The following is a 27,504-nucleotide window of genomic DNA, read 5'->3' on the forward strand; positions in this document are numbered from 1 at the left end:
TCAGCCCATCAGATGAATGACGTCGTCCTTATGAATACATTAGTAAGAGAACAACATTATTACCATGGGACTGATGGTATTTTCAGCCTGAAAATGGTTCTGTTGTGGTCGGCTGGGGTATAATAAACATTATTTCTATGGGACTGGTGGTGTTTTCAGCCCTCAGATGGTTCTGTTGTGGTCGGCTGGGGTATAATGAACATTATTTCTATGGGACTGGTGGTGTTTTCAGCCCTCAGATGGTTCTGTCGTGGTCGGCTGGGGTATAATGAACATTATTTCTATGGGACTGGTGGTGTTTTCAGCCCTCAAATGGTTCTGTAGTGGTCGGCTGGGGTATAATGAACATTATTTCTATGGGACTGGTGGTGTTTTCAGCCCTCAAATGGTTCTGCAGTGGTCGGCTGGGGTATATGCAACAGTGATATTAAATGACAAATACTGAAATAGATAAGTATCACTGAGACTTGTGCCTGACCCCCAAACAAAATCTTATTCGTTGTTTCTGTGTATACCGAATCAAACACTCCTCCGCTCTTTCTCTTGTCTCTGGACCTTACACCAGACACAATATAAGACTCTTCATCCACTGAGCTCTTTGAAGTCTGATCTCAAAACCTACCTCTTTCCAAAACAGCTCCTTCAACCTGCATGTGTTTGTAAGTTTTGTCTTTCAGCCATTTGGCTCACAGTTGTGTGTGTGTGTGTGTGTGTCAAAGTTGGGTGTGAAAGTGGTTTGCTGTTTCTACACAAGATTCAGCACTGTAGAGATAGTAGATACATTTCAATTTTGTTTTTCACTCCTGTATTTCAGTTAACTATGCATGGGCGCAGCTGCAAAAGGTGGATGTGAAAGCGCTTTGGTGTCTCTACACAAGAATTATCGCAATGCATTTAAATGTTGCCTTTTTATTCCCTTTATTTCAGTTATGCACATGGGTGCCACATACGATTTAGCACCATATGAATTAATTTATCACCGTCTTTATCATTATCATTATTATCATCATCATTTCAGGAGGAGCTGAGAAAGTCGGTCCAGCGAACGGAGGTGCTGGAGAAACAGCTGTCGGAGCTGGAGAGCCAGAAGAATGCAGCAGTGCAACAGCTGGAGAGGGAGGTGGAGAAACAGATGAACATCATCCGACACACCGAGGAGGACAAGTGCAGTCTGCAGGCCAAGGTGTGTAGCATGTAAAAGAACCCACGGCAACAAAACAGTTGACCCTGGCAAAGTTCTCTGGAAATCCACTTTGATAGGAAGACAAGTACACTTGCAGGCAGGAAATAAAGGGTGGCATTGCACTGCAGTGATGTGCTGTCCCTAGGAAGAGCAGCCCAAATTTCACAGAGAAATCTGATGTGACACAATGTAATATAATGCATTACAGTACAATAGAGGGTGCATGTGGATCTGGAATCTGATGACAAGGTTCGTACAGAGCCATGGAAGTCGTAAGGATTCTGTATTATAAACATTGCAGTTTCACTACTGTACAAGTTTTCATAGGGTTCAAAGTCTTGAGTCCTGGAAGTTCAGAAAAGTCATAGAAAAATGATAGAACCATTTCCTGGGCTGGAAAAATCTGGGGGGGTGGGGGGGGATAAGTGTTGCCTAACCTTCAGGGTCTGGAAAAGTCTTAGAATTCAAACAAAAACCTTTGACCAGTACCATTCAGCGAAGTGTCTTAATGCATTAAAAGAAAATTGAAGAAACAAAATTTGAACAGTGATGATAATACCAGGATATCTCCCTATCTCTGTTGTCAGCAGTGTAGCGTTCTTTTTTTTTTTTTTTTTTTTTTTTTTTTTTTTTTTTCAATTCAGTTTAAGCTTTGTGTTTGGTATGGAAAATGTTCAGTCTGGTCTGTGAAAATTCTGGGAATTGTATGGAGTTTTGTTTGGTTGCATGACGGGTGCAATAGCCGAGTGGTTAAAGCGTTGGACTGTCAATCTGAGGGTCCCGGGTTCGAATCACGGTGACGGCGCCTGGTGGGTAAAGGGTGGAATTTTTTACGATCTCCCAGGTCAACATATGTGCAGACCTGCTAGTGCCTGAACCCCCTTCGTGTGTATATGCAAGCAGAAGATCAAATACGCACGTTAAAGATCCTGTAATTCATGTCAGCGTTCGGTGGGTTATGGAAACAAGAACATACCCAACATGCACACCCCCGAAAACGGAGTATGGCTGCCTACATGCCGGGGTAAAAACGGTCATACACGTAAAAGCCCACTCGTGTGCATACGAGTGAACGCAGAAGAAGAAGAAGTAGTTTGGTCGCATTTTTGGGAACCCCAGTTATGAACACCCACCCATCCACCCCTCACCCCTCCCACCCCACCCCAAGGTTTATGCCAGCAGAGATGCCACCTGTGATAGGATTTCACCGTATTTTGTTGCATTCAATCACAGTTTGTTCCGACGTTACGCCAACGTCAAAATTGTTCCAATGAGTTCATTTTCGACTACATAGCATGATCACATGCTTTTTCTGTTGTAACATTACCCAAACGCTCTATACCTATCGATCACAAGGCCAGGGCAGTCACTGTTAACCTTGGTCTCACGTGTTGATGCTCAGCTAATCGCGTTTTTGAAACAGCATTGAGTGGACTATTGAGCTTAATCGTAGCAGTCACACTGTCTTGTACAGTTGTAGGTAGGCCCGAGTGTTTGTATGCCTTGAAGACAAAATGTATGTTTCCTGATGTGGCTTGGAGTCCGAGCGTTCCTTTCAAATTCATCTCTGTGCCAGGGGCTTATTCAGGATAAGTCATATTTCCTCCTGGAAGTTGTGTGCTGAAAATGTCTACTGTTCTGGGGTTGACATCTCTGTGCCAGGAGTTAATTCAGTACAAGTCATATTTCCTGGTAACCCTGTGCTGGAAATGTCCTCTGTTCTGGGGTTGACATCTCTGTGCCAGGAGTTAATTCAGTACAAGTCATATTTCCTGGTAACCCTGTGCTGGAAATGTCTACTGTTCTGGGGTTGACATCTCTGTGACAGGAGTTAATTGAGTACAAGTCATATTTCCTGGTAACCCTGTGCTGGAAATGTCTACTGTTCTGGGGTTGACATCTCTGTGCCAGGAGTTAATTCAGTACAAGTCATATTTCCTGGTAACCCTGTGCTGGAAATGTCTACTGTTCTGGGGTTGACATCTCTGTGCCAGGAGTTAATTCAGTACAAGTCATATTTCCTGGTAACCCTGTGCTGGAAATGTCCTCAGTTCTATCTTCTTTTCCTTCCCCCCACTTTTTTTTCCTTCCCCCCACTTATGTTTTAACCTGGTGTTCGGTTGTCTGTGTGTGTGTCTGTGGTAAACTGTAACATTGACATTTTCTCTGCAAATACTTTGTCAGTTGACACCAAATTAGGCATAAAAATAGGAAAAGTTCAGTTCTTTCCAGTCATCTTGTTTAAAACAATATTGCACCTCTGGGATGGGCACCAAAAAAAAAAAAAAAAAATGAAGCCTAATTATATGCAAACTGCATTTACTGTTATATTTATATTTTTTGTATTCTCTAAACTTGGCACTTTGATCTGATATTCTGGCCCAACAACAAGAGCAGTCATTATTATCTTTTTTTTTTCAAACAGGAACTTCTTTTGCTAAGCATGGAAGTTTTATTTATTTTGCAAACGTTTTGGTGCAGAGTGTAAAAAAGGGAAATTACTCTGTAATTAATGCTAGGGGAGTTAATTTGCTTTAAACTGATCTTTCTCATCTTAAACATTACATTTTGAAATTATACTCAATACATAAAAAGCTTGGATTTTTTTTTAAGTGTATCACAAGTGAGTCTTGAAGGCCTTGCCTCTCTTGTTTTTTTTTTTAAAGTGTGATTCCTCTTACATCAGATTCTGGAGCTGGAGAGCATCATGAGTCAGCGCAAGTCGGAGCTGGTGTCGCTGAGGTCGTCGCTGGAGCACCACCGGCGTCAGCGGGGGGAGTGGGGGGCGCGGGAGGGGCGGCTGCAGGAGGAGGTGAGGGCAGCAGAGGACCAGGTGAAGCACCTGACAGGGCAGGTGGCCACCCTCACTGCTCAGTGCTCCGCCCTGCAGGTCGACAAAAAAGCCATACAGGTGAGTTGTTTTGTGTGTGTGTGTGTGGTTTTTGTGTGTGTGTTTTATTTTTGTTTGTGGACGGAGGGGGGGGGGGTGTGATGTTTTTTGTTGTTGTTTGCTTTTTGTTGTTTTTCTTTTTAAACAGGTCTGCTTTGATACCTGCTTGAAACTGAAGCTGGGGGGGGGGGGGGGTACTTGGAAATTGATGAGTGATTGTAAGTACGTGTGTGTGAGAGAGATTTTTTTTCTGGGGAGGGGAGACTGTATGTTTGTGGGGTTTTTTTAAAGGGGGTTGGGTGATGGGGATTGTGTTAGTATGTTTGTGACTGAACACAGGAAACAAATGATGAGCGCCTGAGGTCAGCTGTCAGTCAGTTCTTCCCAGGTAGGCAGCTTGTGTAAATGACTCTGTAAAGCACTTAGAGTTTGATCGCTGACCAGTTATAGCTGCAAAGTGTCAGTCATTAAGGGGACGATTGTGGGAGTGCGTTTGTATCGGTGTGTGTGTGAGAGAGAGAGAGAGTGTGTGTGTGTGTGTGGCCTTCCACAACACACAGTGCCACGCCCAGCATGAAAGCAGCCTGCCAAGGACAAGACCATCCAGGTGTGTTGGTTTGTGTTTTTTGGTAATGTGTCCATGTGAGACAAAAAGTGATATTTTCATTGAATGCTAAGTTTGCACAAGGTGTACGTTTTTGTCTTTAGCAGTCCCACCATTCCAAAAGAGTGAAGTCATTTTTGTGACCAATGTTGTGCTTGGTATGAAAAAAACTTCTTTTTTTTTCAAACGTTGTGCTGTTTTGGGTGGGAGAAGGTGGCAGAATGGTTAAGACGGTCCACTGCCAGCACAGTGTCCGTGAGGGTCTGGGTTTGAATCCCTGTCTCGCCCTTTCTCCCAAGTATGGCTGAAAAATCAAACTGAACGTCTAGTCATTCGGAGGAGATGATAAATTGATGTCGCGTTTGCAGCATGCACTTGGCGCATTGAAAAAGAACCCATGGCAATTTGACGAAAGCATTGTTCTCTGGCATGAAGAAATCCCCTCTGATAGGTACACAGATATATATATATATGCATGGTCTCGAGGCCTGACTAAGTGCATTGGGTCACGCTGCTGGTCAGGCATCTGCCTAGCAGATGTGGTGTAGTGTATAAGTTTTCGTCTGAATGCAGTGACAGCACCTTTAGAAACTGAAACAACGGGCACAATATTTGAGTGGTCAAAGCGTTGGACTTTCAATCTAAGGGTTCCAGGTTTGAATCTAGGTAATGGCGCATGGTGGGTAAAGGGTGGAGATTTTTCTGATCTGCCAGGTCATCATATGTGCAGACCTGCTTGTGCCTGAACCCCTTTTGTGTGTATATGCAAGCAGAAGATCAAATACACAGTGTTAGACCCTGTAATCCATTGTTAGTGTTCGATAGGTTATAGAAACAAGAACATACCCAGCATGCACACCTCGTAAATGGAGTATGGCTGCCTACATAGCAGAGTAAAAACAGTCGCACACGTAAAAAGCCCACTCGTGTACATACGAGTGAACGTGGGAGTTGCAGCCCACGGATGAAGAAGAAGAAAGTGAAATGAAACTGAGGAACGGGTGTGTGCAGGAGAAAGCAGCAGAGACGACGAGGAGCATGGCTGGCCACCTGAAGCACATAGAACGTAAGTGTCAGCAGAAGGAGACACAGCGCAGCACCCTGGAGGACAGGCTGAGGGTGTACGAGGAGAAGGAGACCAGGTGGCAGCAGGACGCCATGAAAATGGAGGTACGGATTGTTCGGGGGGGGGGGTGTCTCCGAATGAGCTGCTGCTGTTGCTTCTCTTTCTTCTGGTTCTTCTTCATCTGCTTCTTCTTCTGCTTCTACTACTACTTCTTCTTCTGCTTCTCCTTCTTCTTCTTCTTCTGCTGCTCCTTCTCCTCCCTTACCTCTGAAGAGTCACTGGAGCACCACACAGAATGAGAAGCTTGGGAGTACTGCCACTGAAATCTGCAGTTGATGAGGCACTAAAAGGAGGGGGGAATTTTGTCTTTTGTGTGCAGTTTAAAACAGAATATTGTTTTTGGTCACCTCGTCTACAATCATAAGACAATAAAGCTGAAACATTGCACTAAGGAAAAAAACATGTTCACAGTCCACAAGAAGAAACCCAGTATGAAGCATTAAAATGTCTATAAAGAAAGAGTGAGTTTGTTAGCACTAATCTCTGTCTCTCTCTCTCTCTCTCTCTCTCTCACTCTCTTTCTCACACACACACACGCACGCACGCAGCGCGCGCGCAAGAGGCACACCTAAGAAACATTAAGTGGAAGTTACTGTGGGCTGATTTTATACATGTGGTTTTTGACAGAATTACAGGATTTTTTTTTTTTTTTTTTTTTTTTCCAATAGGGTATCAGTGTTGCTACAACTGTGGTAATCCTCAAGTGTGTAGATGGTTGTACAGAGTATCGTTGTTATGACTGTGTGGTAATCCTCAAGTGTGTAGATGGTTGTACAGAGTATCGTCGTTACTGTGTGATAATCAAGTGTGTAGATGGTTGTACAGAGTATCGTTGTTATGACTGTGTGGTAATCCTCAAGTGTGTAGATGGTTGTACAGAGTATCGTCGTTACTGTGTGATAATCCTCAAGTGTACAGATGGTTGTACAGAGTATCGTTGTTATGACTGTGTGGTAATCCTCAAGTGTACAGATGGTTGTACAGAGTATCGTTATGACAGTGTGGTAATCCTCAAGTGTACAGATGGTTGTACAGAGTATCGTTATGTCTGTGTGGTAATCCTCAAGTGTACAGATGGTTGTACAGAGTATCGTTATGACTGTGTGGTAATCCTCAAGTGTGTAGATGGTTGTACAGAGTATCGTTATGACTGTGTGGTAATCCTCAAGTGTACAGATGGTTGTACAGAGTATCGTTATGACTGTGTGGTAATCCTCAAGTGTACAGATGGTTGTACAGAGTATCGTTATGACTGTGTGGTAATCCTCAAGTGTACAGATGGTTGTACAGAGTATCGTTATGACTATGTGGTAATCCTCAAGTGTACAGATGGTTGTACAGAGTATCGTTATGACTGTGTGGTAATCCTCAAGTGTACAGATGGTTGTACAGAGTATCGTTATGACTGTGTGGTAATCCTCAAGTGTACAGATGGTTGTACAGAGTATCGTTATGACTGTGTGGTAATCCTCAAGTGTACAGATGGTTGTACAGAGTATCATTATGACAGTGTGGTAATCCTCAAGTGTACAGATGGTTGTACAGAGTATCGTTATGACTGTGTGGTAATCCTCAAGTGTACAGATGGTTGTACAGAGTATCGTTATGACTGTGTGGTAATCCTCAAGTGTACAGATGGTTGTACAGGAGATGTCGGATCGCCTGAGGGAACTGGAGTCTGGCTATAACAGAGTGGTGCAGAGATCCACAGGTAGGGTTTTCTTCATGGCTTTTGTGAGCGTGGAGGGTCTTTTTCGTTGTTTTTTTTAGTCATTTTAGTTTACTTTTCATCTTGGTTTAGTTCTCTTTTGGGGGGGGTTTCTTTCAATGTCCTTTTGATTCTTTTTTAAATTAATTGAGGTTGTTAATGCCGGAGATGTTGAATTTTGACTTGGCCAAGTTTCAGTTCTCTCCTTCTCACTGTCTTTCTGCCCTCCACCACACCTCCCCCATTCTGTTCTCTCTCCCTCTCTCTCCCCCCTCTCTCTCACCCTCTCTCTCTCTCTCCCTCTCTCTCTCTCCCTCTCTCTCTCTCTCCCTCTCTTGCAAGTATGCAAGTCAATGTTTGATGAGTTGCAAAGGAAATAAGATAAAGGATAAAAATCAATTTTATTCAAGAATCACAAGCAATGTCATGCATTGCTTGATAGGAAATACCTTCACTGCTACACACTACGTAGCTGACACCACCTTTTTTTTTCTGCCTGCAATGTTGATTTTTCTCAAGAATTTTCTCACAGACAACCTTTTTGGTTGTCATGAGTTTTTAACATGTGCTAAGTGCATGCTGCACACAGATGGTCTCATCCTATTGATAAGCGTCCAGGCAACCACTGGAGGTCTGGTGGAGAGGGGCGGGGGGAGGGGGGGGTATAATGGTGAGTGTGGGGTTTGATCCTCAGCACTTGGGATTCTCTCACTTCCTTGGCCACCACGTCACCCTTGTGCCACTAACATGCTGTGAGGAAGTGAATTACGTGACTCACCTTGCTTGTCTGTTTACTACAGACCACACTACATCACACTCTGAAGACTGGGCTGTCTGCAGGCTAATCTGTAGACTCTTACCAGGGAATCGACCCGTCCAGCAATTATCAGTCATGTTTTTGTCTTTTTATGAAACTCTCACTCACACACACACACACACACTCTCTCTCTCTCTCTCTCTCTCTCTCTCTCTCTCTTCTCTCTCTCATTCTCACTCTCACTCTCACTCACTCACTCACTCTGATACCTGTAACAGTTTAGAAGATAAGATTCACCTTTTAGACAGTTGTGTAAAATACTTCAGACACAGATTGCTAATCGATATATGTCGTCCAAATGCAAAGCCTAGTGAATTGATCCTTCTAACAGAAGTGCAGCCAGGATTGGTGAAATTTGTTCATGAATGTTTCTCTTCTTATATGCTCATGTTTATGTTTCATTGTGTCTTTTAAACTTTAAGGTTTTATGACAGTAAAAACCTATTCTATTCTATTCTATTACACACACACACACACACAACACACAACACACACAAATACTGTACAATTTTCATTTCACTATTTTCCTGACTAGTGATTGGTGCTGCCCCTTTCAGAGAGGAAGAGCAGTCCCAGTGACTCTCCACACACCTCACGCTACGACCTGCGCTCCCGAGGACAGGTGGACCTGGATGGTTCCTTCACCAACACGTAAGATGGGCTTCCTCTTTCAACCCGCTTACCCTGATAAAAAGATAACATTTAACACTTTTGTTCTTTCTGCACACGGCGTATACCAGAGATTGACATAAGCTTTCAGTTGGACAAAGTCCGAGTAGTGTGGTCAGTGGTTTCTCCACTGCAATGGGGATTCACTCATAGCTTAGTCTTTTGTGAAGGACCATGTATGGTCAGTGGTTTCTCCACTACAATGGGAATTCACCCATAGCTTAGTCTTTTGTGAAGGACCATGTATGGTCAGTGGTTTCTCCACTACAATGGGAATTCACTTATAGCTTAGTCTTTTGTGAAGGACCATGTATGGTCAGTGGTTTCTCCACTGCAATGGGGATTCACTTATAGCTTAGTCTTTTGTGAAGGACCATGTATGGTCAGTGGTTTCTCCACTGCAATGGGGATTCACTTATAGCTTAGTCTTTTGTGAATGACCATGTATGGTCAGTGGTTTCTCGACTCATAGCTTAGTCTTTTGTGAAGGGCCATGTATGGTCAATGGTTTCTCCACTACAATGGGAATTCACTTATAGCTTAGTCTTTTGTGAAGGACCATGTATGGTCAGTGGTTTCTCCACTGCAATGGGAATTCACTTATAGCTTAGTCTTTTGTGAAGGGCCATGTATGGTCAGTGGTTTCTCCACTACAATGGGAATTCACTTATAGCTTAGTCTTTTGTGAAGGGCCATGTATGGTCAGTGGTTTCTCCACTGCAATGGGAATTCACTTATAGCTTAGTCTTTTGTGAAGGACCATGTATGATCAGTGGTTTCTCGACTCATAGCTTAGTCTTTTGTGAAGGACCATGTATGGTCAGTGGTTTCTCCACTGCAATGGGGATTCACTTATAGCTTAGTCTTTTGTGAAGGACCATGTATGGTCAGTGGTTTCTCCACTGCAATGGGGATTCACTTATAGCTTAGTCTTTTGTGAAGGACCATGTATGGTCAGTGGTTTCTCCACTGCAATGGGAATTCACTCATAGCTTAGTCTTTTGTGAAGGGCCATGTATGGTCAGTGGTTTCTCTACTGCAATGGGAATTTACGCATAGCTTAGTCTTTTGTGAATGACCATGTATGGTCAGTGGTTTCTCCACTACAATGGGGATTCACTTATAGCTTAGTCTTTTGTGAATGACCATGTATGGTCAATGGTTTCTCCACTGCAATGGGAATTCACTCATAGCTTAGTCTTTTGTGAAAGACCATGACCCCCAAACCAGGAGGTAAAACTGCACTGGTTCTTCGTGCTTCAGCCTTGGGGGCTAGCTGGCCTTTGGGAACCATCTCAACGCTGACCGTTCTAAAACCCTCTTGGCCGAGAGAGTGGGGATGAAACTTAGGCAAGAAACTCTCCACTGTAATCAAATTTTAGCCCAGATAGTCGGGACAGTAGTTACCTCCTCTGCTGTTCTGATGGTCTTAGTCAGACACAATTTGATATCATACCCCGAGTATTGTTTTATACACGACACCTGATTCCTTCCCTTGGACCAAGTACCAACATTTCTATCCTGTGATGAACGTTCAGTTTCTTTTTTTTCTTCTTTTTTTTCTGGATCAGTTGTATTTTCACTTGGTGCATTTAGCTTGATGTTTTTAGCTTTGCATTGTTCACCAGTATTTTTTGAGGGATTGAGCATGTTGCCGATAGTGATGTGTTTGTTTTGTGTATGAAGTATGGCTTTTACAGTGCAGTCAGCTGTTGTAGGGCTGGTCCACAGAAACTGCAGTGCAGCTGACCATACCTGTATAGACACCCAATCACCACCCTCCCTCTCACATACACACACGTCAGTACACGTTGACAACAGTGACACACCAGCCATACAGCTTGTTTGTCAAGGAGGCGTCACTGCGATTGGACAAATCCATTTTCGCTACACCACATGTGCTAGGCAGATGTCTGACAAGCTGCATAATCCAGTGTGCTAGTCTGGCCTTGAGACATACCTGTGCACCTATCAAAGTGGATTCCTTCTGTAGAATTTCGCCAGAGAACATCACTTTTATGTTGCCATGGGTACTTTTTCAGTGCGCTTAGTGCGTGCTGCACAAAGGACCTCAGTTTATCATCTCATCTGAACGAACAGACACTCAGTTTGATTGATTGGGAGAAAGGTGAGACGAGGACTCAAGCTCCTGACACTGTGACAGACACTATATGGGCAGATAAACGTCTTCATCATTCTGCCACATTCCTCACCATACAGTCTTTGCTGACAGGCTGCCAGCCACCCTGGGGCGGCAGAGAGACAGATGTAGAGATGTGTTGATGGGTCACAGGCTGCCAGCCACCCCTGGGGCGGCAGAGAGACAGATGTAGAGATGTGTTGATGGGTCACAGGCTGCCAGCCACCCCTGGGGCGGCAGAGAGACAGATGTAGAGATGTGTTGATGGGTCACAGGCTGCCAGCCACCCCTGGGGCGGCAGAGAGACAGATGCAGGCCCTGAGGGACCTGGACACCACAGGAACCAGCCGCTCCAGTGGTCGATACTCCACCTACTCCACAGGCTCTGCCAAGTCCGTTGTCTTTGTGCCCAGTAAGGAGTTGTGTTTGTTCCTTCGTTTGTTTGTTTCAGGGTTTGTACAGTCATGGCTTACAGCTGGACCAACAGCAAAGTGAGAGCTGTATGATCAATGGTTTCTCCACTGCTGTGGAAATTCACTTACAGCTCAGTCCTTTGTGAAGGGCGATGACTCTCAAACTGGAAGGCAAGATTGCGCTGGTTCTTGGTGCCTCGCCCTTGGTTGCTAGTTGGCCTTTGGGAACCATCCCATTGCCGATACCCTCCTGGCTGAGAGAGTGGGGATGTAACTTGGGCAAGACACTGTCCACTATAATCAAATTATAGCCCAGACAGTCCGGAAAGCAGTTGCTTTCTCTGCTGTCCTGATGATCATAGTTAGACACGACTGAATATCATACAAAGTCAGAAGTCTGCAAAAGTCTTCGGGGGGAATGAGATGAACAGTTCCAGGGCTGCACAAGTCTTGAGGAAAATGAACCATTTCCAGGACTGGAAAAGTCTTGGGGAAAATGAACCATTTCCAGGACTGGAAAAGTCTTGGGGAAAATGAACCATTTCCAGGGCTGCACAAGTCTTGGGGAAAATGAACCATTTCCAGGGCTGCACAAGTCTTGGGGAAAATGAACCATTTCCAGGGCTGCACAAGTCTTGGGGGAAAATGAACCATTTCCAGGGCTGCACAAGTCTTGAGGAAAATGAACCATTTCCAGGACTGGAAAAGTCTTGGGGAAAATGAACCATTTCCAGGGCTGCACAAGTCTTGGGGAAAATGAACCATTTCCAGGGCTGCACAAGTCTTGGGGAAAATGAACCATTTCCAGGGCTGCACAAGTCTTGGGGGAAATGAACCATTTCCAGGGCTGCACAAGTCTTGGGGAAAATGAACCATTTCCAGGACTGGAAAAGTCTTGGGGGGAAAATGTTTTGCCCGTTAGGGTGAGGAGAAGGCTTTGAATTTTGATTAAACCTTCAGTCAGTGTCATTCAGCAACAGAGAGCATGATCGTTTCACTTGAAAACTGTACAGACATATGCTGACACGACATCCAACAGTATATTGGATTAAGGTGTCACATGTAGTACATATGTGCATTTGCATGCATTTTCATACATTATGTGAGTCACATCATTAATATTGATTTTGTTTTGGAAAATGGCTGTGCAGGCATGTCATGTCATCTTTAATGTGATGTTGGATTAAAGAATTGTGAAGTGATCTGTGCATTATTTAGGTACTGTGATGTATGATAAGTGTTGTGTTTGGTCTGATGATTTTGCGTGAAATAAGTGTTTAGTTGGATGCCTGTGCATGGATAGGCCTGTAAGATTTTTGGTTTTTTATTTTATTTTAGAGCTTATACACATGTTTTAAAGTCTCCTTTTTTTCTTCTTTTTTTTTTAGTTCTTATTTGTTGTTTTTTTAAACATGTTTTTGATTTTCATTTTTATAACACAGCATGTTTTAAACCAGGGTTTTTACATTGCACTGCATAACTGAGCATGTTTTACAAGGAGCAGGTGCTTTATGAATTGAATCATCATCATCATCATCATCATCATCATCATCCTCTTTCTCTCCCCTCCCTGCGTGCAGCAGGTGCAGGCAAGATGTTTTCCTGTGAGGACGAGCCGGAGAGCCCCAAGTTTGAGTGGGGCAGGTTAAACGAGCTGCAGCGACGCAACACCCTGTGCCCCCCTCACATGAAGTCGTCCTACCCTGTGGAAACGCAGGTCAGAACCGGGGTCAGCTTGCAGGCTGTGGCCCTCTGTCTGCGCTGTCTTTGTCGTCAGGGCACTGGGAGGCAAAATCAGTCATGTCTGTGTGTTGTGTCTGCGTTGGCTTTGCCGTCAGGGCACTGGGAGGCAAAATCAGTCATGTCTGTGTGTTGTGTCTGCGTTGGCTTTGTCGTCAGGGCACTGGGAGGCAAAATCAGTCATGTCTGTGTGTTGTGTCTGCGCTGTCTTTGTCGTCAGGGCACTGGGAGGCAAAATCAGTCATGTCTGTGTGTTGTGTCTGCGTTGGCTTTGTCGTCAGGGCACTGGGAGGCAAAATCAGTCATGTCTGTGTGTTGTGTCTGTGTTGTCTTTGTCGTCAGGGCACTGGGAGGCAAAATCAGTCATGTCTGTGTGTTGTGTCTGCGTTGTCTTTGTCGTCAGGGCACTGGGAGGCAAAATCAGTCATGTCTGTGTGTTGTGTCTGTGTTGTCTTTGTCGTCAGGGCACTGGGAGGCAAAATCAGTCATGTCTGTGTGTTGTGTCTGCGTTGGCTTTGTCGTCAGGGCACTGGGAGGCAAAATCAGTCATGTCTGTGTGTTGTGTCTGCGTTGGCTTTGTCGTCAGGGCACTGGGAGGCAAAATCAGTCATGTCTGTGTGTTGTGTCTGCGTTGGCTTTGTCGTCAGGGCACTGGGAGGCAAAATCAGTCATGTCTGTGTGTTGTGTCTGCGTTGGCTTTGTCGTCAGGGCACTGGGAGGCAAAATCAGTCATGTCTGTGTGTTGTGTCTGCGTTGTCTTTGTCGTCAGGGCACTGGGAGGCAAAATCAGTCATGTCTGTGTGTTGTGTCTGCGTTGGCTTTGTCGTCAGGTCACTGGGAGGCAAAATCAGTCATGTCTGTGTGTTGTGTCTGCGTTGGCTTTGCCGTCAGGGCACTGGGAGGCAAAATCAGTCATGTCTGTGTGTTGTGTCTGCGTTGGCTTTGTCGTCAGGGCACTGGGAGGCAAAATCAGTCATGTCTGTGTGTTGTGTCTGCGTTGGCTTTGTCGTCAGGGCACTGGGAGGCAAAATCAGTCATGTCTGTGTGTTGTGTCTGCGTTGTCTTTGTCGTCAGGGCACTGGGAGGCAAAATCAGTCATGTCTGTGTGTTGTGTCTGCGCTGTCTTTGCCGTCAGGGCACTGGGAGGCAAAATCAGTCATGTCTGTGTGTTGTGTCTGCGTTGGCTTTGTCGTCAGGGCACTGGGAGGCAAAATCAGTCATGTCTGTGTGTTGTGTCTGCGTTGGCTTTGTCGTCAGGTCACTGGGAGGCAAAATCAGTCATGTCTGTGTGTTGTGTCTGCGTTGGCTTTGTCGTCAGGGCACTGGGAGGCAAAATCAGTCATGTCTGTGTGTTGTGTCTGCGTTGGCTTTGTCGTCAGGGCACTGGGAGGCAAAATCAGTCATGTCTGTGTGTTGTGTGGGACTGGGTGAGTGTTGTTTGTGTGTGCGTGTGTTGGAAGGGAGTGTGTGTGTGCATGGGTTATCAGCATTGTCTTTTTCGTCATGTTATTGGAAAGAAAGTAGTATCTTTGTGTTGTGTGTGTGAGTGAGTGTTGTTTGTGTGTGCGTGTGTTGAAGGTGAGTGTGTGTGCATGGGTTATCAGCATTGTCTTTTTCATCATGTTACTGGAAAGCAAAATTAGTAGTATCTTTGTGTTGTGTGTGTGTGTGAGTGAGTGTTGTTTGTGTGTGCGTGAGTTGGAAGTGAGTGTGTGTTCATGGGTTATTAGCATTGTCTTTTTCATCATGTTATTGGAAAGAAAGTAGTGCCTTTGTGTTGTGTGTGTGAGTGAGTGTTGTTTGTGTGTGCGTGAGTTGGAAGTGAGTGTGTGTGCATTGGTTATCAGCATTGTCTTTTTCATCATGTTATTGGAAAGCAAGTAGTGTCTGTGTTGTGAGTGTGTGTGAGTGAGTGTTGTTTGTGTGTGCGTGAGTTGAAGGTGAGTGTGTGTGCATGGGTTATTAGCATTGTCTTTTTCATCATGTTACTGGAAAGAAAGTAGTGCCTTTGTGTTGTGTGTGTGTGTGAGTGTTGTTTGTGTGTGTGCAGTGAGAGTTGTGTTTGTGTGTGAGCAAGCTGAGCGTGAGAATGTGCACATGGGTAGTAGTTCTGTACTATTATGCAGATTCCTTGTTGGCATTAAGTATTTATCCTTGTTTGTGTGTTTATACCTTCAATGATATGTATGTCAAAAGAGAGGGAAAAGACTGTTTTTTGATACAATACAAAGTGAGTGAGTGTCGAGACAACGGATGGTGTGTGGTGTGTAGACTGTGAGAGACCGGCAGTTCAATGACGGCGCCGTCCAGCAGGCCAGGTACCCCCACAGAGACCAGAAACACACCTCCTCCTCCTCCACCACCACCACCAGTGGTGCTGAGGCCTCTGAAGCCGTGTCCAGAAAGCGGAAACCAGAGTCCATGGAGGTGGATGATGAAAACTCGGCACTTGCCTGCGTCTCGGAGTCACAGAACAGGAAGCTTGTGAGTTTGTTTTTGTTTGTTTTTGACTTGTCCTGCTTCGTGGGGAAAGTGTCCTTTTTGACTCACTTGTGTAAACAAAGTGAGTCTATGTTTTAACCCGGTGTTCGGTTGTCTGTGTGTGTCCGTGTGTGTGTCTGTGTGTCCGTGGTAAACTTTAACATTGACATTTTCTCTGCAAATACTTTGTCAATTGACACCAAATTTGGCATCAAAATAGGAAAAATTCAGTTCTTTCCAGTCATCTTGTTTAAAACAATATTGCACCTCTGGGATGGGCACAAAAAAAAATTAAAAAAAGAAGCCTAATTATATGCAAACTGCATTTACTGTTATATTTATATTTTTTGTATTCTCTAAACTTGGCACTTTGACCTCTTATTCTGACACAACAACAAGAGGAGTCATTATTATCATTGTTTGTTCAAACAGGAACTCCTTTTGCTAAGCATGGAATTTTTATTTATTTTGCAAACGTTTTGGTGCAGATAGTAAAGAAGGGAAATTACTCTGTAATTAATGCTAGGGGACTTAATTTACCACAAGTGAGTCTTGAAGGCCTTGCCTCTCTTGTTTTGTTTTGCTTGGCTTTGTTTTGTTGTTGTTGTTTTTTTGTTTGTTTTTTTATAGAGGTGGGTGGGATGGGAGTTTGGAAGGGGGGGGGGGGGCACATGTTTTGGGAATGGGTAGCACTGAATGATATAGGCACCACCTGTATGTTTCTGTGACGATAACTGTGAAAAGTCCTGATTGTTTTACTTACATTGTCAGTGTTGTTGCCTTCATGGCCGGCTGTGGTGTTTGCCTTTAAGCTTGATTCTGGACTTTGCTCTGGGTGCTTGACTGGGTCTCTCCTGTTGATACAGTCACATGCGGACACTGAAGTGAACAGAGCTGCTTCAATAGCTGTGCGCAGTCACGCTCGTGCACGCATACACACCCACATTATTATCATTATTAAGAGCATTTACACCTAATCTTGAAAAGAGGCCTAGGCATTTACAAACAGAACACATGTAAATATCAAAAAGGAAAAATTGTACATGATACCAAACATTATTGAAAATCATTCAACACCCCACACACGCACACGCACACGCAAGACATAGTACACAATCATAAACAGTACACAATCAAAAATACAACCAACAAATTCTGAAACGATCAAAACTCACTCACTCACTACTAGTCATTTTAGTTCATACTGGAAAGGGATGAGCTGTTGAGAATTATTCAGGAGGGGGAAAAAGGTGGGTCTTGAGACTGGATCTGAAAGATTGCAGTGAAGATGAGTGACAGAGAGTGATGAGGAAGTTGATTCCAGAGAAGGGCGGTTTGGTATAAAAAAAAAACTGTGTTGGCCATACGTTTTGGTTTGAGCGGGGAGGATCCTAAGCATGTGGGTGTCAGAAGAAGAGCGGAGTTGGTGTGAGGGTATGTAAGGATGAAAGATCAGAAGCCTCAATGGACTTGAAGCAAAGAGAGACGACTTTGTAAACAATTCTTTCTTGTACTGGGAGCCAGTGTAAAGCATGAAGGAGAGGAGAGACATGATCATATTTACAGGAACGAAATACAAGACGAGCAGCATAGTTCTGTACTTTCTAAAGCCTAGCAGTGAGGTAGCTGGGTGAACCGACAAGTAGGGAATTACAATAATCCCAAGCAGGACAGCACAAGGACACAGAGGAGAGTTGGTTGCATCTTCAGTCAACCAATGTAAACACGCAGTCAACCCACATGCATGCAGACAATGAGGCAATAATTTGTGAAAGGCTCGGAACAATTTTGCTGTAGAAATCATAGACTCTTTTGCTGTGTTTGTGGTTGCTGCTCTGCTGGGTGCCAGAGCTTAGCGCTGGTGCTGGCTAGCTTGTTGGTGTGTGTGTGCTTGGTTGGTTTGTGAGCAGATCATTGGATCCCGCGTTCAGTGGGACCGTTTGGTGTTTTTATTGAAGGGGCCTCTTCCTTCGCTGCTATGGTCACACATCCAAACAGAACTCGACACGTTCTGGTTATTGTTTGATTGATTTGTGTGCGAGTGTCTGGCTTGATGGAGTTAATGGCAGTTTTACTTCTTCTCTTTTTTTTTCTTTTTTTTCTTTTTTTTTGCTTGAAAGAGTTAATGGAGGTTTTACTTCTCTTTTTTTGTTTTTTCTTCTTCTTTTTTTGTTTGTCTGGGTTGAGTTAATGGCAACTTTTACTTTTAGATAGATTGTGTGTGTTTGTGTTTATTTTGGTTTGATAGAGTTAATGGCAGTTTTATATTGATTTTTGTTTGTCAGGCATGAGAAAGTAAATGGCAGTTGTAATTTGACAATTGCCGCGATATGGTTTGGGACTGCAAGTTGTGTATAGCAGGCTACACCTTGATTGAGAGTGATCTAACGAAGTTGTCAACCTTCCACACGAAAAAGCCTCTGAAGAATCCTGAGAATCATCTGGTCCATGACCATCTCAAATCAACAGTTACTCGCCCAGTGCAATCAAGAGAACATGGAGACTAGCATCATGAGAAGGTGATGTAAATGAATTAGACAGGTCATGTGAAGAAAGCAAGGTGACATCAAGCGGACAGCCCTTCGCTGGACAGCAGAATGTAGACAGGTCATGTGAAGAAAGCAAGGTGACATCAAGCGGACAGCCCTTCGCTGGACAGCAGAATGTAGACAGGTCATGTGAAGAAAGCAAGGTGACATCAAGCGGACAGCCCTTCGCTGGACAGCAGAATGTAGACAGGTCATGTGAAGAAAGCAAGGTGACATCAAGCGGACAGCCCTTCGCTGGACAGCAGAATGTAGACAGGTCATGTGAAGAAAGCAAGGTGACATCAAGCGGACAGCCCTTCGCTGGACAGCAGAATGTAGACACAAGAGAGAAAGGCCAAAGAACAGCTGGTGCAGTGGAATTGAAGTGAAGACCCTGAAGCACACCTGGGGTACCATTCAGAGACTGGTCCCAAACAGACCAGGCTGACAGTTCTCTGCTGTTGCCACACATGGCAAGGGGCTGTAGGTAAGAATGTACTTTCATTGATTCCTTTGTCGTCTGACGGTGTTGTGGCCACTCTGAGAGAGAGGTGAGCTGCACAGTGGGCAGTGACTGGTTTGCAGACTGTCTGCCGCACAGAAGGCTGAAGCGGAGTGTGTAAGGTGTGTGTGTTTTGCCAATCAAGGCACGGCACGGGCCAGTGTACCAGAAGCCAGGTCCACCTACCCCAGTTACGGAGCGCCATCGAAAACATTCTGAGCCTCAGTCCTGTGCGGGCAAGCCCCGAAAACACGGCACTCCCCGACGCTCTCCCCGGCGCTCTCCTCGTGTGCGCACTACGCCTCGTCACCGCACTGATGAGAATGTGATTCCGGTATAGCACCACGCCTTGCTTCTCTTATGTGTACATCTTTGGTCTGATGCTTGTTGCTTCTGCTGTTATAGCACGACATCTTGCTTCTTTTATAATATATACATCTTTGGTCTGTTGCTTGTTGCTTCTGCTGTTATAGCACGACATCTTGCTTCTTTTATAATATCTACATCTTTGGTCTGATGCTTGTTGCTTCTGCTGTTATAGCACGACATCTTGCTTCTTTTATAATTATGTACATCTTTGGTCTGATGCTTGTTGCTTCTGCTGTTATAGCACGACATCTTGCTTCTTTTATAATATCTACATCTTTGGTCTGTTGCTTGTTGCTTCTGCTGTTATAGCACGACATCTTGCTTCTTTTATAATATATACATCTTTGGTCTGATGCTTGTTGCTTCTGCTGTTATAGCACGACATCTTGCTTCTTTTATAATATATACATCTTTGGTCTGATGCTTGTTGCTTCTGCTGTTATAGCACGACATCTTGCTTCTTTTATAATATCTACATCTTTGGTCTGATGCTTGTTGCTTCTGTTATAGCACGACATCTTGCTTCTTTTATAATATCTACATCTTTGGTCTGATGCTTGCTTCTGCTGTTATAGCACGACATCTTGCTTCTTTTATAATATATACATCTTTGGTCTGTTGCTTGTTGCTTCTGTTATAGCACGACATCTTGCTTCTTTTATAATATCTACATCTTTGGTCTGATGCTTGTTGCTTCTGTTATAGCACGACATCTTGCTTCTTTTATAATATATACATCTTTGGTCTGATGCTTGTTGCTTCTGCTGTTATAGCACACCATCTTGCTTCTTTTATAATATATACATCTTTGGTCTGATGCTTGTTGCTTCTGCTGTTATAGCACGACATCTTGCTGCTTTTATAATATATACATCTTTGGTCTGATGCTTGTTGCTTCTGCTGTTATAGCACACCATCTTGCTTCTTTTATAATATATACATCTTTGGTCTGATGCTTGTTGCTTCTGCTGTTATAGCACGACATCTTGCTGCTTTTATAATATCTACATCTTTGGTCTGATGCTTGTGCTGGTGTAGCGCCGTGCTGCTGGTTTGGTTCTCTTTTGGTATCTGTCTTGTGTTTGTTGCTTCTGCATGGACTTCATTACTGGGAATGTGATGGCACTTCACCACTGTCCTGCATTGCTGCTTTTTTTTTTTCTTTTTTAAAATCTTTTTTCTGTTCCTTGTTGTTTGCTTCTGCTTCTGCATGGACTTTGTTGTGGGTTGCTGACTTCGGTTTTGTGAATGACGATTGTGTCTTTTGTGTGCTTGAACTGACACTTGCTGTTTATGACTCGATGTTAACTCATCAGATATTTTTAACATTAACAATGTCTCAGATCTCGGAGAATGGCCAACTTTCTGAGGTGGTGTAGACTGAGAGTGACCGTTATGTCCTGTGTCTGTCTCCAGTGTGTGAAATCTGTGTTCACATCCGCTCTCACATCTCAAACATCTCTTTTGTGTTCCTCTTCACCCTCGGCAATGAAACAGTGCATTATGAATGTGTGTGTGTGTGTGTGTGTTTTCTCACCACCAGAAATGGATATTTGTATTTTTATTTCTTTTTATCACAACAGATTTCTCTGTGTGAAATTCGGGCTGCTCTCCACAGGGAGAGCGCGTCGCTACACTACAGCGCCACCCTTTTTTTTTTTTTTTCCCTGCGTGCAGTTTTATTTGTTTTTCCTATCAAAGTGGATTTTTCTACAGAATTTTACCAGGAACAACCCTTTTGTTGCCGTGGGTTCTTTTACGTGCACTGAGTGCATGCTGCACACGGGACCTCGGTTTATCGTCTCATCCAAATGACTAGCATCCAGACCACTACTCAAGGTCTAGTGGAAGGGGGGGGGGGATATCGGCGACTGAGCCGTGATTCGAACCAGATTCTCTCGCTTCCTAGGCGGACGCGTTACCTCTAGGCCATCACTCCACAGCATGTAGCACTCTTTTGACACCGATTTTGTCTTTCTGGGGAAGTGTATTTCTAGGTGGTGGCATTATAAATGTGTGTGTCTGTGTGTTTTTTCTCACCACCAGAAATAGACGTTCATGTAGCACTCTTTTGACATTGCTTTTGTATTTGCGGGGGAAGTGTATTGGTGGGTGGTGGAGTGGTGCTGTGTGATGATGTAACCCCTACACACCTGGTGTATCACTGACCACAGGCTGCCTTGGCACTGTTCTGCACTCACATGGTTCCCACAGGTCCTGGTAACCTTGGGGAAAACCCTAAATGAAAAGTCCTAAACCATGGGAAAAACTCTTAAATGGAAAGTCCTAAACCATGGAAAGACTCCTAAATGGAAAGTCCTAAACCTTGGAAAAGTCCTGAACCATGGGAAAGTCCTGAACCATGGGGAAAGTGGAAAGGGCCTTTTCCTACTGCTTAAAAAAAGTGCTGGAAAAACAGCACAGGCAAAACAAAAACAAAAATCGGTGAAAAGTTTTGGATTTTTTTCAAAGCTGTCGACTAATCTTGCTCTCTTGTTTGTTTGTTTGTTTTTTCTTTCTTTTTTTTTTCTTTTTTCTTTTTTTCTTTTTTTTGAAAAGCTTCGTGTGGGAACTGTGCAAACTGTAAACAAAACACGTTGTGAATCTGGACGCAGGCAAATCTATGGATGTCACAGCTTTTATCGTGTCCTCCCACTGTTGCTTGTCCTCTTGTGCACTTGAGAGCTGTTTCCTTGATACATGATGTGTGCATGGTCACTGTGAGGGTGATGATGTGTGGGCCCAGGTCTGTGATCACACAGGGAGGGTGTCATTCAGTGTAGTATTGTATCGCACTGCATTGTAGTCATACACCTACATGCATGCACACGCACACATACCACACCACACCGCTTCCTTGCATTGTGTGACATGGTCTTTCTGTTGTAACCAGAGTAAACAACACCGCTTCCTTGCATTGTGTGACATGGTCTTTCTGTTGTAACCAGAGTAAATACCTGTTGTCTTGTACGTCATGTGGTATGTATGGATCTGGGTCTGTTCGTGGTATGTATGGATCTGGGTCTGGTTGTGATGTGTATGTATGGATCTGGGTCTGGTTGTGATGTGTATGTATGGATCTGGGTCTGGTTGTGATGTGTATGTATGGGTCTGGGTCTGTTTGCCCAGACACAGCGGTATTGTGTTTATTTGTTGACCAGACTGATTGGGCCATGTTTTTTTGTTGTTTTTTTGTTTGTTTAATGCTTGTTTCGTTACATTGAAAATGGGGTAAGAACAAAAACCATGCAGGATAGCGTAAATTTTCTTTTGCAGAAATGTAAAGTAACAGACTATTCTGTGAGTATACTGTAAATGTTACTGAATGCTATTGTACTTTATTGTTTATATAGATATACACTTTGATGTAAGTTTGGAATGTATAGGAGGTGCTGTTTGTGAATTTTTTGAGAAACTGCGTAAAGTAGGTATGTTTGTAAGTACCTTGACTAATAGCAAGCATTGAATTGTCAATGGACAGTATGAGAAATATTGATACGGTTATGTTGCTTGGGTTTCATTGGCTGTTTCAGAGCTGTCTCTTTTGTGTTTATCAAGGCAAAATTCACCGTTCTGTTTTTGAATTGGTTGTCTATTCTGTTGCTGCACATGGTTCCATGCAAACTATTGTTGTGTCTGTTCTGTGTCTGATTACTGTTGATACTTGTTTGCATTCAGGCATGCAGTTTACATGACGGTCCAGCTGTTGTCCTTTGAGATGTTGAATCAGTCCCCTAAGTTCACAGTCTTCATTGACCAACCCACAGCCTTCATCAAAAAGTGTCTTATTACCGAAATGCTTACCAACGTAGGAGACAACAAAGTGCATCCATGATTAAACAATACCTTGTACCGGAATACTTCACAACATTGGACTCGGTTAACCCTTTCGCTGCCAGGAAAATAAGATTTAAGTGAAATCTATTTGCCAGGGTTTTTTCACAAAAAGGTTTGTTCAGCTGGCATCACTCACTGATCGTCGTATCTTGGCCACTCTCTTGATTGCTCCCTTTATTTTCTATCAAATCGTCCTATAAACGTTCATCACTGTTTTCGACGCTTCAATTCTTTCTGAGCATCAGCTAAAGAAAGAAATCTTGGTTAATTTAGTTTGCCACGATCGCATGTCTTGAGCACAGCATTAGTCCGACATTTTGTTGAGCGAGCGAGGAGAGGAGCCAGGCAAAGACTGCGGCCAGTAACCCAACCAAAACGTTCAAATAAACGACTGCCTCATGACGTTGATGGTATTTCTAGCTATGAATAGAATCTAGAAAGATTCCCCAAGCTAAAGCTACCAGCGAACTGAATGCAAAGCAGGGAAAAGTCGGAATATTTCGATGACGAGTTACCTCGTCATTGTGGCAGCGAAGCATACATGCTTGCCATGAGTTATCTCGTCATATAGGCAGCCTAGGGGTTAATATGACCGATGCTGATGATACTAGGAAGACTTCACTGTCTTCAGCTGTATGTCATTCTACTGGACAAGTCCTTGAAAGCTTCCAGGGTTAGATAAATTGTCAGAAGTTTGGTTGGCTGTCATGTTTATTTTCTTTGTTGTTGTTATTTTTATTTGTCTTTTGCATTTATCTTTTGACTTCAGCATGGGTCACTGCATGTTAATTTGAGCATGCTTGAACTAAAATTTGATGTATGATTTTGATCCACAATAATTATATTTAGGTGGGGTTTTTTGTTGTTGTTTTTTTCATTATCACTCGCTGTTTATTATTCTCAAAAATCATCCCTATTCTTCAATGTGTTTATCATCAGTGACATTGCTTTTTGGTGTGATCATTGCCATGAAACAGTTTTGAAACGCCTCATCAGTGCGGACAGTTAATGCCAACGTGTTTTTGGCATGTAGCATTCACAGAGTGCCTCACTAGCTGTAGTCACTGGTAACACTGCTTCAGCTGCCCAGTTGTCTCCCTTCGTTGGCTTTATCTCCCTTCCTTGGTGTTGCCGTCCAGACCCCTCCTCTCCTCCTTCCCCTTTGCTTCCAGCGTTTCTGACCATGTGTTTAGGTGTTGTCATGTGTGTTTGTGGGTGATGGGGTTTGTCCGTCTGTGTACCGAAACTAGTTTGAGTGCCTGGATGTCTGTTCAGGGTTGTGGATGTTGTTTTAATGTTTAAATGCTTGTTTCACACATCGCTTTTAACTTTTTACGTTGTACAGTGCAGTTAAGCAGGGTTTTACCTGGAAAGGCGCTATGATTTATATGTTATTATTACTATCATTATCACTGTTAGAAAAGGTCAGCTTTGGTTAAAAGCTGTCAGCATTTCTAGTTGCCATGTGGCACTGGAAGCACTGATACTCCTGTGAAGTATACATCAGACTTTCATCAGACTAGAGCTCCAGACTTGCTGGAAAGTGTGTGAGTAGAGAAGGAATTTTGTTTAATGTCCTGCCACACCTGCAGGTGATTGTAGACAAGTCACATCCAGAATCTGCTGTCTTTATGTCGTTTTGTTATCCTACTATGAGGCCTCCATTGGTGGTGTTAAATAGTGTGGGAGGGTAGTTGCTGGGACTGTTTTTGAGTGTATGTGTGTGCGTGTGGTTGGAATGAAGTGATAGTTTCCAGCTCTGATATACCTCAGTTGTACAAATTTGTGTAAAACAGTTATACAAGTTTTCAAATGTGTGTAGAATACTCTCAGCCTTATTTGTCCTTTTTTTATGATACAGAATGTTTGATGCTTGGACAGAGAAATTGTATGATTTTATTCTGAAAATGTGGGTGTTGACAAGCAAGTGTGTGTGTGCTTCTGCAGTCATTTAACTCACTCAGTACGGCCAGTCCTCTCTTCTCCTCTACACAGACCCCTCGGATGTCCAGTGGGTGTCTGAATGACCCAACCTTTAGCTTCCGCATTGTGGTATTCTTTGTCAACATTCACCTCTTCAGTATAAGAGCCTTCCGCTTGCAATATTTTGATGATGGTAACTGGGGTGAAACGCTGTTAACGTCGTCTCTTTCGCCGTTCGTATGGAGAGAGTTAACCTCTGTTGACTATGTAGTCAGACCACAACGCTTGGCCATTTTTCATGTCCAGCCTTTTACATGCTGTTGATGTGTGGCCACCAGTCACACGACCCTGTGTAGTCCACTGGACAATGAACAACAGTCTGAGTGGTTGTGGCTGCAGGATCTCCTGTGTGTGTGTGCCAGAGGTCTGGTGTGCAGCTTGCACTCAGCACACGTCACAGATCAGTATCAGTGGCTCAAGGAGGCGTCACTGCGTTCGGGCAAGTCCATATACGCTTCACCACATCTGGACAGCAGATGCCTGACCAGCAGCGTAACCCAACGTGCTTAGTCAGGCCTTGAGAAAAAAGTAAATGAACATGAAAAAAATAAAAAGGAAAAAGAAAGAAATATTTCTTTTAAAAGGAGGGGGGGGAAGCAGTAAAACAATTTTTTTAATGATGATAAATAAACAAATAAAAAATGAAAATAATAAAATTAAAGATAAGATGAAATTAAAAATAATAAACAAATGAATAAATATAGTTAAAATTTTAAAAAACCAAACAAAAAAACCACCAAAAGACGCACACGGAGATTATATATATAGAGAGAGAAAGGCGTGAGGTAGGGGGGAGTGAGGGGGAAGAGACAATGGAGCAGCGTGAATGATATTGAATCATCGTCAATGCATCTGTGGATACAATGGTGACAAATCTACGTTTACGAGGAATTTTTCAAAGGTTCGATTTATCTATATTCCTAACTTTAAGGATATGATTCCATGACCAGCTCCCATAATATACCAGACTGATTTACACATTACAGAACCCACGACAACAAAAGGGTTGTCCCTGTGTGTGTGTGCATGACTGAAGTCTGGCTGAGTGAAACAGGAAACAAATGGCGAGCACCTGAAGGCTGCCGTCAGTCGGCTCTTTCCAGCCAGGCAGCCTGTTGTGCAAAAGACTCTGTTTTTGTAAAGCGCTTGGCGACGGGCGCAATAGCCAAGTGGTTAAAGCGTTGGACTGTCAATCTGAGGGTCCCAGGTTCGAATCACGGTGACGGCGTCTGGTGGGTGAAGGGTGGAGATTTTTCCGATCTCCCAGGTCAACATATGTGCAGACCTGCCAGTGCCTGAACCCCCTTCGTGTGTATACGCAAGCATGAGATCAAATACGCACGTTAAAGATCCTGTAATCCATGTCGGCGTTCGGTGGGTTATGGAAACAAGAACATACCCAGCATGCACACCCCCGAAAGTGAAGTACGGCTGCCTATATGGCGGGGTAAAAACGGTCATACACGTAAAAAGCCCACTCGCGTATATACGAGTGAACGTGGGAGTTGAAGCCCACGAACGCAGAAGAAGAAGAAGTTGTGTGGCAAAAGTCTGTATAAGAAATCCAAATATATAAATATATATATATGCATGTACTCAAGGCCTGACTCGTGTGTTGGGTTATGCTGCTGGTCGGGCATCTGCCTGGCAGATGTGGTGTAGGGATCCCCGGCTTGAGACCAAGACCACTTTCCCTGTCCAGCCTTTCACATTGTGTCGTCATGTCATTGTATCTTCAACGAGGTTGTTTCTTGACATCATTTCATTATACTCCCGAGTCATGTTCGTACCAGACATTAGATGCGCTGAGGGCGGCAGGGTGAGCGCTACCCTCTGGCACTTACCAACTCTGTCCTCGTTTAAAAAAGAAACCTGAAAAGCCAGCTGTTGAAAATGGCCGTTGGATGTGACGAAGCATAGTTCTTTGTCTCCTCCCGCCCTCTGCACTCCCCTTGTGTCCCCTTTCCATTGTAGTATTCCTGTGGTGTGTGTTCTTGTGGGCTGGAGTTTAAGCACGCACATGTGTGTGTGTTTTGTGCCTTTTTCCTGCAATTATTCATATATATATCTGCAATTCAAAGTACTGTATTGGTGGATGCAATCTTGTTTTCCATTTCTATGTCTTCATGTGCTGTTGTGTTGTATACTGCACTGTTATGTAAGTACTGTTTCATGTGAGGCATCTGTGGGGAGTCTGCGGCACCATATAAGTCCAATATGTCGTTATGATCATTATTAAAGAAGGCACACCTTCACTGTGTGGCATCAATATATCATGATGATCATTATTAAAGAAGGCACACTGTCACTGTGTGGCATCAATATATCATGATGATCATTATTAAAGAAGGCACACTGTCACTGTGTGGCATCAATATATCATGATGATCATTATTAAAGAAGGCACACCTTCACTGTGTGGCATCAATATATCATGATGATCATTATTAAAGAAGGCACACTGTCACTGTGTGGCATCAATATATCATGATGATCATTATTAAAGGCACACTG

At 43.7% G+C, this 27,504-nt stretch overlaps 1 protein-coding gene across 1 annotated transcript in view; it reads left to right on the plus strand.

The window, feature by feature from the left end:
* The window catches only part of LOC143298674 (uncharacterized), a 71,220-nt gene that overhangs the window by 34,750 nt on the left and 8,966 nt on the right, over positions 1-27,504 (plus strand). The window contains exons 19-27 of the mRNA XM_076611557.1: positions 1,019-1,183; positions 3,870-4,094; positions 5,689-5,847; positions 7,451-7,514; positions 8,886-8,979; positions 11,413-11,549; positions 13,131-13,267; positions 15,562-15,774; positions 18,947-19,135. Of these exons, the coding sequence (XP_076467672.1) occupies positions 1,019-1,183; positions 3,870-4,094; positions 5,689-5,847; positions 7,451-7,514; positions 8,886-8,979; positions 11,413-11,549; positions 13,131-13,267; positions 15,562-15,774; positions 18,947-19,135 (1,383 nt within the window). The remainder of the gene's footprint in view (positions 1-1,018; positions 1,184-3,869; positions 4,095-5,688; positions 5,848-7,450; positions 7,515-8,885; positions 8,980-11,412; positions 11,550-13,130; positions 13,268-15,561; positions 15,775-18,946; positions 19,136-27,504) is intronic.

The sequence above is a fragment of the Babylonia areolata genome, chromosome 24 (genome assembly GCF_041734735.1).
Source record: "Babylonia areolata isolate BAREFJ2019XMU chromosome 24, ASM4173473v1, whole genome shotgun sequence".
NCBI lineage: Eukaryota > Metazoa > Mollusca > Gastropoda > Neogastropoda > Buccinidae > Babylonia > Babylonia areolata.